General features: G+C 40.7%; 1 protein-coding gene across 1 annotated transcript; it reads right to left on the reverse strand.

The window, feature by feature from the left end:
* Positions 1 to 202: 202 nt before the first annotated feature.
* On the reverse strand, positions 203 to 14,472 carry LOC131440185 (homeotic protein empty spiracles-like). Its single transcript, XM_058611248.1, has 3 exons — positions 13,372 to 14,472; positions 2,211 to 2,365; positions 203 to 1,060 (listed from the first exon to the last, which is right to left on the reverse strand). Exons 1-3 carry the CDS (start codon positions 14,075 to 14,077, stop codon positions 863 to 865), a joined length of 1,059 nt encoding a protein of 352 aa, XP_058467231.1. The 5' UTR covers positions 14,078 to 14,472; the 3' UTR covers positions 203 to 862.
* Between the last annotated feature and the right edge of the window lie 1,569 nt (positions 14,473 to 16,041).

The raw sequence follows: 16,041 nt of genomic DNA on the forward strand, positions 1-16,041 counted from the left end.
TTGACGGTATAAGAAGAAGACGAACAAAGCAGTGAGCTCGGTGGATCGATCAAGTGAAGGGAGATTTACGAAGTATTGTTAAATGTATTTTCTGTCAAATGCATGTAATTTAATTCGAGCGGAAAAGAATCAAATTTTTTTTCTGGGGCTGTCATATCAAATAAAACTCACACTAGTTTATTGAATCCAATACTGTGTGTATTATTTTACTAATAAATTGTTCATCTCATCTCCATGTGAATCCTAAATGTGTAATGCTCTTTACAAACGAGTTCATGTATGCACTAAGTATATCATTATGCAACGTATATGACAAACCTTAATCTACATCCATTTTGAACTTAAAAGTAAGCACGAAAACGTCCTTGTTTGAAATGAACGAAATTAAAATTACATTACAGTCAATTCAAGCCTCTGTTATTAAATAGCTATTAAGTATCCATTATATACACATTTAATACAGATTTCCTATCTACACGATTATAATAGTATGTTAACTGCCTAATCTGGAGATGCACCAGAGTCAGATGTATGGACAAACATAGTAAAATAAAAATCTCTTCTTACTATTTAAACTTGGAAACAGAATCTAAACAGCTAGAAACAATCACTGGTATAATTGCAGCTCCTGAATGCAAAACGTATGCTAATACTCTTTCATTTTTTTTTATCGTCATCGTCATGATGAACCTTCGACTTGGTGGGACCCTCCGGCTACGCACGGGCACGCATCCTTGCAATCAATCATCCCCGCTAGTCTATTTGGCACAGCTTACAGTAATTCTACATTTACTCTTGTTGTCTGTTCCGCTCCCCGATAGATGCCGCTTTCTTGTTCGGTTGGCCGGGTCGCATCGCTGCTTCATCCGTTGTGATGCATATTTTCCTCATCGCTCGGACAGTCGTCCATATCGATGAACTCGTCTTCGTCATCTTCCGGGCAGCTTCCGGACGCCGGGCTCGAGGTCGACCGGTTCTGGTCGCTCGATTCACCCGATTTACCCTCTTCCTGCTGCATGCGCTTGTGCTTGGTGCGCCGGTTTTGGAACCATACTTTAACCTGGAAGTAGTAGAGAAAGAGAGAGAGCGGGACGGTTAGATTGTCTGCCATTGGGATGAATTCGATATTTTTTTATTTTATTGGTCTTTGAGGGGTTGGCATCTTATACGGATCTTTATCCCCCTAGTTTGTTTTCGCAAGCATAGGCTGTTAATAATAAGGGAGCGATTGGTTGCTATTTGTACAACAAAGTGGTGACAATTTTGCAGAGAGTTTCTCATTTCATTTTTTTTGTGTGGGCATGATTTATCGTCACTAGGAAGGGGACGAACGTGATGAAATTTTGGTTCGCTGTGACTTCTATGGAGTAATAAATTTAAGAAGGAAATTACACGCGGTAGGAATCATCGAATCGAATCCGGCCATCTTGATATTTGGTTGAGCGCCAAGCGGTAGTGTGGTAATAATTTTTATTGGATTGGTATCGGAAAATAGATAATATCAATTTTGCTCGGAGCTCGTTTGATCCCGTCCCGCAGTTCTCCGGTGTCACTGAAGTGGCAAAGTGCTAACGTCTAGCTGTTGTTGTTTTTTGTTATCAACATAACCCACGAAAGCCGCCATTTGTCGCAATCATGTCACAAGTGTCAGCACGATGGTTAAACGTTACGTGTTCGGTTTCCCTTCGTAGCACAAGGTGCTGCTGGCGGCCAGAGCAAAACAGTCATTCCAGTGGATGGTGTCATAATTTCACATTGCGCGGAGAAACAATATAATTACGGGACTAAAAATGGGGTCCGTTTTGTTCTCTGTATGTAATTGGGTTCCGGCGGGGTTTTCTACGGGGGGAAACAATTCTGTTTTCCTCCTGAATATAATTTAAGGACAAGGGCATTTTCAAGGGACAAGGGCAGTATTTGTATCAAATTTTGATGGACAAGGGCAGTGTTTATATCAAGGTTTGTTCTGTAATTATAGACTGATTGATCATGGCTGGAGATCTCATGCTGCATGTTCTAAGTTACGAGAAATCTGACAAAGTTAAGTTTGATTCGGAGGTCTGAAACTTCTTAGTTTGAACGGTTTTGCTGTAAGACGCTTGCCTAATTTGCGTGTGTCATTGAAGAAGATAACTTTTGCGACCGAATGTCTAGCCAACTGCCACTCAACATCAAGAACCTGAGCGGGAGCTATACTACACGATAATTACCTGCGTTTCCGAGAGGTTGAGATTCTGGGCAAGCTGTTTGCGTTCCGCTCCGACCACGTAATGGTTACTCTCGAAGGCATGTTCCAGTTTCAGTAGCTGCGAGGGTGAGAACGCAGTCCGAACGCGTTTTGACTTACGGAATGGGATGAGGTAGTCTGCAAAGAGAGTAGAATAGTAGAAAAAATACGTTAGCTGTGTTTACGCTTAATAGTAGAGTCGGGTCGTGGAAGGATTCGTAACTGTCATTGACTACTCGATCGAGTAGTCAGTGAGAATTACCAACCAATTCATGGCGGTCTACGGTAGGGTGAAAATCTGATGGTAAAATGAAAACATGGTGAAACGATGTAATCACGGTTGAAAGCGGTGCTCGAAGTCGTTTTCCGCGTGCTTCCTCTCGCAGGTCTAAAGGTTCAGGTAATTAAATAATTATATATCATTACGGCAAATATATTACAGTTGCGCTGATGCACACACTTCGTGTACGAAGCCGGGCAAATGTAGCCTGCCCCGCCGGTGCCGAGGTGCTGAACGTTTAAAACAAGCGAAAGCTCCTCGTTAGGGTGGTAACAATACGGTAATATATGAAGGTGACTCGATCAGACGCCATCAACACTGTGATTCTGACTTTGACTGCCGCCGCCTCCCCGCCCGGGCGGTTTACGTTAAACCTCATGTGGACTTACACGCGTAAATGATTTTTAATGGGAGTGTATTTTCACTATAATTTACAGCTTTCGTGAATAGTTCATTCAATCAAATAACCGCTTCAGTTGTGGTGTCGCTGAAGTGTGAATCGATCGCCCAGAAGTGGCAACATCAGTAGTAGTGGTGGTAGTAGTCGTGATAGTAGAAGCAGTATTAGTAGTAGTAGTAGTATCGGCAGCAGTGGTATCCATGTGTAATTCTAAGGTCGAAACAGTTCCAATTAAAATGCAATCAGCACGGTAAGTCCAAGACCTTTTCGCTTGTAGGGCACTTACATGTGCGGGTGACTTTATTCCCGATTCCATTATCCACGACAAGCGATACCAGGCAACTAATTACATTTTAAGTGAGTTGATTTGACTTCACTCTTTGCCAAACGAATGTAGTTGCTTGGTGGCGGGCGGAGCGAAAAGTTAGCTAGTGGGAATGGCAAAAGGTAATTCGATTACAATAATCAACACTGGCAACCGTATCGGTTGGCTTTTCCGTTTCTTTCCCACTTACACGGTGCCGAGCAGGAAGGTTAGAAATCCGACTGTGAAGGGGTTAACGGTAAGGCAACAACAAAAAAAAAAGTTCACTTCAGTGGCAGATAATTCCATTCAATTAGGTGTTTTTTGTTGCGGCTGCAAACGCATACCTGAATCGGTGGAGAAACTTTAGCGGTGATGGAGGGTTACCAGTTTAACTTTTATTTTTTTATGGGGGCAATTAAAATTCCTTGACGTGACAAGATTGTCAGCGTGTGAAATCGCTAGGATACGGGACATAATGCAAGCAACTATTTCCGGCGGCTTGGAGCGCCACTGGCGGTTAGTATAAGTGATTGATTCCGGGCCAATTTGAAATATGATAAAAATTGTTGTATCAAAAGATGCTAGATTTGTAGTAGCTTTCAACGCAGGCCCATGCGTGAGTACAGCCGAACAGCCAGTAAGCGAAACATCGAACAAGTCAAACAGTGTCCAATGCTAACTGTTGCACTGACAAACCAGCTGTCAATCGTCCGTGCCGGCTAATAGCGACGGTGCGCGATCAGCCTGCGATCATTGCCTTGCGGCAGGCAGCTTCGCCGTGGTGTGGGTGGTACTGATGAGCTCCGTTCCCGAAGACAACCACGCGCACCTACAAATTTGTAGTGCCGTGACTGAGTCGAAACAAGATCGCTCGCATGTTTGTTGTGCATACAGAACATGTCAGGTTAATTACGAGAAAATAAACACTCAACAGTACCACTGTGGAAAATGATTGATTTCGCTATGGTCTGCCTGTTCGCCAGTGCATGGCTCGATACACACACCGCCCTGCCGCCTGCCGGTGGAGATACAATTAAAAACGCACCAATTAACCCACGCCACAGCCGGTAAGGCTTTTCCGCCATCAGTATGCTAATGGGCTCGATTGTTTGCATGTAAGCAAGCAGCGAACACACACATATTCGTCCGTGTTTGTTACTCCTAGCGTAAAAAAAACCACATCGGTTGGCAATCGGCATGATTAATGAGTAATTAGTTGCTAAATTGGAAAGCCCAGCAAAGAAATTAATCTGGCCGATTTTATCGCCTCTCGCAGAACTGCAACGCAGATTAACTCGTTCAGATCGGGCATTGTTGTTGCCAGCTTGGTAAGACGAATCGCTTTGCTGCCCTTCGCCTTGTCCTCGTATGTTTGCATACTTTTTTTCATGCATTTCCACAGCATATTTTCTATACTACTTGGTGCTCATGTTATCAGAAGCGTCGGATCACTCGTATAACACGCGGAGCAACGAGACAACCGGTGCCTTCCGACGGAGCCCCGACGGATGGCCAGAAAGAGGAAGCAAAAAATCATATATAAAATGTTATTAATTTATATCATCGCCACGAGGTGATTTTAAGTTGTTTTAAATATTTTCTTCTTCTCTTGTATTCATTCATTCGCCGTGCACCACACTCGCGAAGCTCATCCATTTGTTTCCCAAACTGTCTGCCCATTTCTCGTGGGCTTTTCATCGAGTTATTCGCGCTTGTTAGGCTCGTCATTTCTTGTAAAATCTCCCCAAATTAAAATACTAAATCATATAATTTATGCTGCAGTCAAATATGTTATGAATTGTTAAATTTGCTGGGCCCCGTGGAGTTTCGTGTGTGCATCTCTTACGACCACATCAAGCCGAAGTCGGGAACCGAGCGAGGTGATAAACCCACCGGAGCTCGTTCCACGGAATGTGAGAACAGTGCGATTTCGCATACGCTGGTAACCAACTACTGACGACCGTAGGGTTGGCTGGTTGCAAATATGCAAGACGGAAAGGTACAGCGTAATTTGCACACCCCTCGGCCACAATTCAAGTTTTACCCGCTTACTCCGGCTCGGTTTTTTGTTTTCGGTTGGTGGGATGGAAACTGACCGCGGAGCAAGATGGAAACCACACCGTGCTGGATGCTGACCGAAAACGGTGGAGGGTATAATCACATCTTCACGATTTGCTACGCTCACCTCCATTATGTCCTAATGTTTATGAGTTTACTTTTTGCGCGATGTGATAATTTACTAACAAGCTCATGATGGACGAGAGTTACTGGCCACAGAGCACTGCCCATCACGCGATCATAACATTGCTGATGGTAGCCTAAGGTTGCGAAAACAAAACATCCAAACAGGGCCAGGATCAGGCAGTTTTGCGATCACGTTTCGAACTGTGCCTTGCTAGGATTCAGCCCTGCGTGTCTCATTTCGGGTCATCATAATCGCCGAAGATGTGTTTTAAGGCTGGCTCCTCCTTCAGACCAATTCCAGTGCGGCGGCGACGACGTGACGCAATTATGTTGTTTCGTACGTAATTGCGTACTTAAAATTCTTGCGCATTAACAAGTACGAGAACCGCTCGGACCAGGATTTCACGTTGCAACCCAAGAAACGGAAGTCGCACTTCATCCATTCTTGTATTCATACTGCAATACAACGCTATACGCTAGCAGTAACGTAGTGATAATGGCAGAAATACTTCAAACTACGGAGGTGGAAGGAGCATAAATTATCGCCAGACTAAGTCGTTAAAAACGCACGTCCGTTCATCCTGCTGGCGGAAAACGAACGAGAGGAGCAGAAACATGCATGCTACTGGGTTACCGAAGCGGCCGCCAGGCGCTCCTCACACACGGTCGTTAATCACCGACCGAACCCGCTGAACGATCGATCGGTCGGACGATTGCAGTGCAAGTGATAAATTAGCGATAAATGGGCTTTTATGAGTAGAAGATGGCTGCAGAGCGAGCCATTTTGCTCACACTTTTAATTAATTTTTTGGTTTGTTGTGAGGAGCTTGCATCGTCCGGGTGTTTTTGTGGTAGTTTCGGTTATGCTGACGTTGTTGGGTTACGCAGAAAGGTATGAAATGCCTTCTTTTGTTTTGCTTAGATAACGATATACTCTTCTACTTTAAATGCAAATAAGTGTGTTAAAATGCAACGGTCATAGAGCATGCAACAGACGGCAGACAATGTTATTTACTCATGGTGCGAGATGTCATAAATTCTCTATTGTACGTCGAATTAGTCTGAAAACCAGATAATTATATTTTTTTCTGTCCTAAATCAAGTTTTTATTGCAATACTAAGTTTTTGTCCAAGTTTGTTAACTAATCTAATATGAAAAATAACGTTTTTCAATCCACTTGCTCTTCTGAATGTATTGTCTACATCCGCTATGAAATTGTCAGTCGAGATGGAAGATAATCAGAGAAACAATTTTGTTTATCCACATACCAAATCCCCGGTTACGCCTAGCAATAATTGATGAATTTATATAATTCGATCTTAAAAAAAGTTCCAGGAACGAATGACAATAGACCATAAGTCCGACGCAATTCGAAAAAAAATGGAGGATACTGATTACTCATTTCAAACGAATCCTTTTACATTTTAACGTGTGATTTGGTCGAAGAAACTCCGTCCAAAGGGTCAAGAAATGAGTTTGATCAAAAACGTATAAAATGCAGAATTTCCCGTATTCGATTGAAAATCAGGAGAGTGTTGCCAGAATGCCCCCAAAAACTTTACCTAGAGCTTCTAACGAAATATCTGTACTTCGTCAATGCTGGTGAGATCTACATCAAAGCAGATTATAAGCAGTGGTCAGGCCAGGAATGTTTCTCGAGAAATGATCGTTTCAAACACGAGAAGCTTTCGATGATCCAATCAAAGTTCAAAGAAATATCTTCCGTTTTCGGATTCTAGTGACACCAGTTATTAAAGCTCTCATCTTGTACATATTTCGACCAAAAATTTAATCACGATGCAGAATTTACTCCGCACTAGCCATGCCATCTGTAGACTAAGAATCGGCTGCAAAGTCTGTTGAAAAAGAAAGGCCGTATTCCACAAAAGGAATGTAATGCCAAGACTTTGATTTTAGGAATTTACTCCGATTGTTTCACTTCCATTGATACGGTTCTATCTAGTGCAATCGCTTAAACTCTAATGAATTGAAATAAAATATTTCTGAAGATTTTTCAAAATTCTTTGGAAACGTCAAAAGTATCGCTTTCGTGCAATATCGTAGTAAATATGCTGATTGAACTAATTTCTACATAGAATGTTTCCTGAAACCTTTATCTTCGCTTTATGTTCAAGAAATTATTTGATTATTCGTTAGTAATGGAATTAGAAAAACACAGAGAAACTAGGTATAATTTGCAATTTCACGCGTTTTCTGTAGCACCGGTCGACAAACTGTAAAATTATGCTTAATTGAGTAATTATTTTAACACCGAGTAATATGGAGTTCTTGTTCCGAGTATTATGGAAGATGGTGATGATTACTAAGTACTGACACTCCAAGTTTGTATGTAGAATTCATCATTACTGCCCTTACACGATCATTAAAAATGACGTCACATTTCAGTAATGACACCTTTATTGATCCGCCCCTTACACGAATGGAAGTAAACATCTGTTCCGGTGTTTTTCCTTAGCTTCTTTTCAGTTGGTCAATTTTGTAAGCAGAGTTGCCAATTAGGCAAATATTCTATAGTGCTCTATAGAAAAATCATCTTTTTCTGTCGAGTTGGCAAACTTTTATTCGGGAACCGTGTTTGTGTATAAAAAGGAGTGTGGTTAAGAAATTGCTTCAGACACTTCCGGTGGAGCTCTCAACGTGTGAGGATGTTACTTCGCACTAGTGCGATGAAATTTTGTGTATTTTTCGCGATTTTTCGCGTTCTGGAGTGAAACAGTGTTGCGACGCCGTGAAACTATCATCGGGAGTCACTGTGAAAGACATTACAATCGTAAATAAATAAAAAAATCGAAATTAAAACCACAATCGAAATATAACATATAAGAATAAAATTGAAAACATGTGAATAAAACCACAATCGAAATTAAAACCAAATAAAATATTAATCTAACAATACACGGGCAAGATGGGCCACCACTGGCCTTAGCCTGTCACGTTAGTGACACAGCAAAAAAAAAATGCTTCAGAAATTCAGCTTTGAAAGTAATCTGCAAAAATGTTAATCAAAAATATAGAACTAAATCTTAAATCGACCGGTATGATGTGGAATAAGAAGCTTTTTTAAGTAGTTTGTAATACATTCATAAGAATCTCGCATTTTAGTGATAACAACCAATAACCCAACTGTCAACATCCGCTTTGGAAAGCAAATGCAGTCGAAGTATGACAAAACATTAATTTAATGGCAGCCAAATAAGACAAGTTTTCTGACTTGTTTATTGTTGTGGGTAACTGAAGTGAAGCAAGTGAATTTATCCGGAATTCTTCTGGGAAGTGGATGGTGAGACCCAATTAAAGTGGAATTGTTTTTCAAAACAAGTGGAAATACTGAAAATTTATCTTGGTATCTTTGATCATGATTGTTCTTTTCGTCAGAGTTCTGCATACGACAGAATCGAAAAAAACTAGCAAAAAAATGCGTGCGAATGTGTAATGAGTGAAGCGCGTAAATGTGGACCAGTACATGGGAAAATAAGCGCCATTGAAAGGTAAAAGTTGATGAAATTTTTAACGGATAAGTTCACGTACTAACTGTGAAAAAACTTTATTAAATTTTCAATCGTTATTTTTACGCTGTCTGCTAATTGTCGGAGATTATTACCATACTCATAAGAACCTGTAACAATGAATGTAGTCCTTGAAACACAATTAAAACAACACATTGGCAATTTATGTTATATCGATATTTACTAAAATAAACCGGTGTGGTACATTGTTTTGTTTTTCGACTTTCTCGCAAAAGTAACATTGAAAAACCGGTTGAAGATTGCAAGTACAAACCCATGACCGCGATATTCTTCAATGAACATCACTATAAACATATCGTTAAACGATAAACATATCGTTTTATAGTTACAATCTAATGTCACTTTCGCTTGATGCCAAATTAAAACGCCAGTTTCCACCATAATTGCTGTCAAACCGTTTACCGCCACGTCATTGAACAAAAATTAGAGTTTTTCTCGAACCAAGTTTTGGCATATGCATAAATCGTATCTATTTGTACGCACTAAGATTTAATTCCTTTGTTCGGTAATATTTTTGACGCGAAATTTCGGTAATCTATAGAAATGACCGATATTTCGGTACATGAGTTTTCTTTTACAATAATTATGCAAATTTTTACCGGACGATCAGTTTTACGTAAATTTTCATTACAGAATTCTGTGAATAGATATACAATTTATACGGTAAATCTGAATAGTCGCCGAGTACGGTAAAACCCATACTGTCCGTATGGTAAAACTATCTTACAATAACCGAACTTCTGTGAAAACTGATTGTCATGAAACTAACTGCCAAACAATTTTAGTAAGTGTCTTTTTATTAACCAAACGAAAAAAATCTTGAAGAGTTCATCGAATGGATTGTGGTACAGGTGCAAAAGTTTTTAAAACATTTGAACCACTAAAAGCTTTTTGTTTACTTATAGGCAGAAAATAATTTTGTATCACTTGTCCACTTGCTGCCTACACGAATTCGAGGGTAATTTCTGGTGGAGTTGACGGATTGTGCAGTGCTTTGGAAGGCGCTCATAATTCCGGTCAGCCGAAACATTTGACCCTTTTTTGTGGAATAAAACCATGGCCACAACAGATTGGAATTTCCTTCATTCGTTTTTGTGAATTTGTGTTGATTTTTGAAATCCGAAAATCCAGAATTTTAACCAAAGGAAAACAAACAAACAGTAAATTACCGAACAATCAGTTAGATCCAATTGGTTTACAGTGTACGGTAGTTGTTTGACAGTTCAGCAATTACTGAACGATCGGTAATCAATTTAATTACCGAACTGATTACCGAAGGTTCAGCTGTTGAAAATTGCGAAATTTTCTAAGTGTGTACGCTGATTCTCAAACAAAAATGATGTTAAGAGAACAACCATTGCTAAAAATCTCGAAAGCAGGTGTGAACATTTGTGATCGTTACATACAGCAATGGCAGTTTGCCCGAGAATGTATGCAAAGCCTTCGCATGCATGTGTCTTTTTATTTTGCAGGGATATTCGATTTGTAAAAACTATCGCAACAACGGTGGGTTTGTTCCAGCTCTTGAAGGACAAGTTGTGGCCAGCTTGTAGTGTTGGAGTAAGCGTAGAGTTCATTTGTTTCAAGATAATGAAAGTATCAAATTATCTTTCCATCAGAATATGCATACGCGGAATGCTGGTATGTCATTTGAAAACAATAATTTTCTCAGCTCGGCTTACTTACTGAACAGACGAAATGTTTTTCAAAACTTCGTTCGAAGATTTAAATTCTGATACGCAACAGAGTGCGATCGTACTCAAGTTTGCGTGCCCCACGTAATCATTTCATTCACATTAGCGCTGATATTAAGTGATCATGCCAAATTACCAGAAGTTGTGACTGGCAACATTGATAGCGGCGAACGCATTCATTTCAGGGCTGTCATTTTGCGAGTTACAGTCAGAGATGCCAGATCTGCAGATTTGTCTGTAAATCTGCAGATTTCGGACATAGTGCTGCAGACATTTTTTGTTGTGCAGACTTTTGAAAATAGAATTTTTCGCAGGCTTCGTCAAAATTTACACTTTAGAAATTGTCGCGACCGATTTTTTTTGCTCGCCAAGTCAGTTTAGCGTATCCTACGTTATAGAGAAATTGTTACATACTTTCTAACTGCAGTTTTTTCTGGATATACAGACTTTTGAACCCTGTGTGAATATATTCTAAATTTTTACCTAGCATCTCTGGTTACAGTAAATAATAAGTACAGCCGATTTCTAGAAACTTAATTTTAGCACTCCTGGTTCTACAGAGTTCATTACATTTGATCGTACCGTATTTCTCTACACATTTTCAATGATCGTATTATCTGTGCTTGAAGCATTTATTGTTTGTTAATAAACAACTTCTTGCAGTACGTCGAATGTACTAATTATTAGAGGTTTCCTTTCATAGTATATTCATGGAATCGATTTATCAATGTTTATGTTAGTCGTAATCTGTGTTTCAAAGAAACGATTGTTTTATTTTTGTTTCAATTAAGAGCATTTACCCTTGTGCTCATTCACCTCTAGGATCATAATGATAACTCTTCTGTGCGGAGATTGGCTATTGAGCTAAGGAGAGTCCATTACGCTACATGTGCCCCCACTATGTTCAATTTTATTTTCAAATTGGTTGTAGCACGATGATAAATATAGTTGGCAATTATCGGTCCTGACATTTGTGAGGTTAAGGTTGTACACGGAACCCGAAAACCTACGGGAATTTGAGAACTTTAATAACTTAATTGGTAAAGTGGCTCTAAGTAGTTTCCATCCGAAACTATACTGAAAGATGATTCAAAAGTTACTCAATTGTCTAGTTTCATTGGCTCAATCGATACGTGGTTTACAAAAGTTCAGTTTATTGAACGAAACTCTCGCTGCTGAATGGTTTTGTTCGCTGTGTTTCGACAACGATGAATGAAAACATCGAAAACATCAGTTTATTGAACGAAACTTTCGCTGTTGAATGGTTTTGTTCGCTGTGTTTCGACAACGATGAACGAAAACAACTCAAAATCAAGTAAAAAATAGTCAAATAATAGATACTTTTCGTTTTCTGTGTAAGTTTGACTGCTCGAAACGAAAGGAAAAAAAGAAAATTGATTCAAAATCTTCGGAAATCTTTCACAATATGTGCTGTTCCAGTATTTTAAATAAATGTTTCAACCAAGCGTGCTACGTATATCGGTTAATGGCCAAATTAAGCCGGAAATATTACCATCGTGAAAGCCAGTCCGATGCCGTCGGTGTTCCGCAAATTACTCTCTAATAACCTCATATCATATATTATCAACACTTATTGGTCGATTCGTATGCAAGACTTCATAATCATAACAATGTTACCACCTGACTAACAAACTGGTCCCAATCCATATCGAAAGCGACAAGCATAAATGTCAAACCAAATTGGATCTAATTCAGTCGGTATGTTTACGACGCTGGAAGAGCCACTGGCCCGGCTTGCGCGGCTATAAAAATCGTCCACTCGAATAGCAGAGAAAAAGAGCCCATAAAAACAAACCATTTTCCCAGAAATCCACACAATCAAGCTGTTTTATGACGATAGATGAACAGAGAATCGGACGCGCCCGAAAGGACCGTAGCAGAAGAAAAGCCCTTGCCGAAGGAACGCAAACCGTGCCCCGGTCGAACTGCGTTGATCAGTTTCCAATTAACCGGCGATCATCATCATTTCTCATTCTCCCGGGCCGAGGCCGAGTAGGTGCAAGATGACTTATAAAAGCCAATTCAAACAAAAATTTTATTCTCTTCTAAAGAACCCAACAATAGGCTACTTAAACATTTCTATACAGCAAGTCCCGGCAGGGTCGGTTATTTGCCTCTTCAGGCTGTGTTCTGCTAAACACCCGGGCGCAGCATGTGTGCGGCAAATCGTTCAGGCTGAACTGGAGAATTATGACTGTTGCTTCTCAAGGAGAAGAAGGACCAGACGACAAGGGGACGACGTAGAAAATCGGTCTGAGAACTGTTTTCGTCAGACGGTGATATCTCTCTGCCCGTCCACTCATCGTCGGTTTCGTGCAACCGAGGACGGAATTTGGTGAGAATTTAGCGTGAAACGAGTTCGACACGCAGACACCGAAATTAAGTAATTAATAATCAACTTACGACATGGAGGGTGGACGAGTTCCCGGGGTTTTCATTGGGAACAAGTTGTTCAAATATCGAGAGAGATTAATTTGTTAAATAGGTCGTTAAAATTGGATGATAATTCTCGGCTGACGGTGGCCGTCCTTAATGGGTCGTCAATCCAATCGGGACGGACGTGTTAAGCCACGTTACATTTACTGTAAAGCTAAACGATTTGCTGTGTCAATCGAATCACAATCAGTATTTGTTATCGAAAGTGGGGAGCCATAAGATTGACGGCGATAAGCAATAGCTAAGTAGATTTATTTTATGACTAGTACTTACTGCCAGGGAATCCGATTGGAAAAACTCCACGACCGTGGCGGCTTAGCAGCCATGGGTACAGCGGATAACTGTCCCTAGGTGGAAGGTTTGGATTGTGCAGGTGAGCGGCAGCCGGGTGTGGTGGGAACGGTTGTCCAGCTTGGGCATGTGCCAGAGCGGCGGCTTGAAACTGTGCAGCAAGGAAGTGTTGATTGTGGGCAGCTTGAACCATCTCGGGGGTGTGCATGAATGGCGGAAGAGTTTTGATGTCGGGATTTTGTGGCGGCTGCTGTTGCGGCGGACTAACAGGAAACGGTCGTATAAGACCTGCTGGGAGTCCCGGAACAACGATTGGCCCGGGACCGCTGGACACTGGCACTGACATCGGACCGGACGGGGAAGATGGTGGTGATGGGCTGCGCGGTCTTTTGCCGGACAGATGCTCATCTGGAGTTAGCCTTGATTGCAGTGCAGGGCTGGTTGTTGTCAGCGATTCCAAGCGAGTTTGCGACTCGATACTCTGAGGAGATTCCGGCAGTCTTGTTATGCTGTAGTTATGCGGCGGTGAAAGGCTCTGTAGTCGATTCAGCCGAACCGAATAAGACTGCGGACTGGGTGATCGCTGTGGACCGCCCACCTTTGTTATGGCGTGAGGTGGCGATTTGGGGGTACTGTTCCCGACTATAGAGTCGATACTGAATCCTATCCGCGGCTGAAGCGTCGGCATTTTGTAGGTCGAAATTTTGCCACTTTTATTTGCACCGAATATCACATAAAATTCTTCTCGTCTTGCGGCTGAGCTTACAACTCTCAGCTTAACTAACTTTCTCCACCAATTGACTAATTTCCTCACTTGTGCTTAGTTTATTAAACGCATCAAAAATTGCTATAACTATATTCACTCTGACACGATTGCGTGATCATCAATCACCCGGGGCAAGCCAATTAGCGTGTGTGTGTGTTTTTTTTTGTTCAAGGTTTAACGTACAACCACTTTCTTCGGCCTCCTCGACAGTATCCGAAAGATATACGACCCGCGTTCACGGTTTGCAACAGAGGACTTGGTGATTAGATCAAGAAACGAACACGGCACTGAAACGCACACGATAACTTCGCTCAACGAACGCTGAACACGGAATGAAAACTGGTAGGGTGACTTTCCGCAACCTATCCGAGCATTCGTTGCCACTGAGCAGTCAGTATGCGTGAGCTCACCAATACATGTACGCCCTCTCGCCCATTTCGTCTCCCATTTGTAGAAAGATGCAAAGCACACCAGTGCAGCGGTGAGCTGCTACGGGGCTTACACGCAGAATTCATGGGCGTGGCTTACACACTGCACTCTACATTCAAACATTTCGAAAAGCTTTGCATAAGTACGCCTTGTGTTCGTAAAATAGATTATGTTTTTAGCGTCTCCGTTCCGTCTCCTGCTTATTTGCAGTGCTAAGTAGCTTATACTATATACGAGGGGAAAAGGCAAATTAAATGTTTATGATGGCCATGCTGCCTCTTTCGGGCTCACCAGAAGTGGTAAGTTTGCTGTCTCTGTTGCTCTCGGTGGATATCAATTTGAATGAATGGAAGCCTCGTTTAGCTTTTGTTCGCGTTAATGTACTTTCCATTTGTGCGGTTTCTTTTTCGTTTTCGTTCGCTCGAAATTCTCTTCGCCTTTCTCGGTAGTGGTACATGTTTACTTTATTTATTATATATTATTAGGAGCTTGTTATAAGTCCATTCGATAATTGGTGTACCCCATTTGTGTTTATTTTCATTATTATTATCTGTTTTTTCCCGCTTGCTCGTTGCGGGATACAATTTTTCTCATACCATCGCTCACGATCGGCTGTCGTAGAAAGTTGGCTATAAGTTTTATTAATTGAACCGATTTTTTTCGCATCGCGTGATTTTTCAGGTTATTCTAAATTGAAGGGAAACGTTCGATTTGGTCGATTATATAGATTAGATTATTTGTGTAGTCAAACAAGCTAGCGCCCAGATAAATTTTTTTAAATGTTGAAAGCATTGAATCATTTTTGTTTTATTAACTTTAACGGTGGGAAAACTACCTAATCGTCGGTCTAATTTTGTTAAGCCAGATATATTAATAAAGTTGTTTGTAAAGTGTTGTAAATTGCCTATACACATGAATGTAGCTAATTTATTCCTCCTCCGTATCGTTAGTGGCCTGTAGCAATTGATACAATAACTTTTTTCTAACGGTCCACTCGTCGTGCAAATAAGACTACAATGCGGAAGACGGAAAATTTATTTATTTTTATTCACCTATCGGATGAATGTCAATTTCCTTGACTGATAACACAATTTGTTGGGATTATGTCAAAATTTCAAACTGAGTTCTTCTAAAACTTATTATTACCCGATCATTTCGAACCAGTAATGTTTTCCAGATTTTAATCTACAGGATCAATACGCATTGAGTGAGTTGCAGATGTTTATAAGCTTAAGAGTAAAATCATACTTCCGAACGACGTTGACATTATCGCTATTTTAAGACCGGAAAAGAAGTGTTCTCTTTCCAAAGATATTGATCCAAGAAAATTAAATACGGTTAAAATGTAATTTAAATTATTAAATAAGATAAAATTCAACACATGTTAAAGCATTCTTTGAAGTTCTGTGAGAATAAGTTGCAGCAAACTAATTACTCCTTGCCGGCTAAAGAAGTTA

Source organism: Malaya genurostris, chromosome 1 (genome assembly GCF_030247185.1).
Source record: "Malaya genurostris strain Urasoe2022 chromosome 1, Malgen_1.1, whole genome shotgun sequence".
NCBI lineage: Eukaryota > Metazoa > Arthropoda > Insecta > Diptera > Culicidae > Malaya > Malaya genurostris.

What these genes read in the sequence shown, in the direction of transcription:
- LOC131440185 (XM_058611248.1), bottom strand. Translation starts at nt 14,077, where the DNA reads ATGCCGACGCTTCAGCCGCGGATAGGATTCAGTATCGACTCTATAGTC. An exon ending in TCCAATCGGATTCCCTGGCA is followed by an intron (nt 2,366 to 13,371) that starts GTAAGTACTAGT and finishes CTCTCTTTGCAG; the next exon opens with ACTACCTCATCCCATTCCGT. An exon ending in TCAACCTCTCGGAAACGCAG is followed by an intron (nt 1,061 to 2,210) that starts GTAATTATCGTG and finishes TACTACTTCCAG; the next exon opens with GTTAAAGTATGGTTCCAAAA.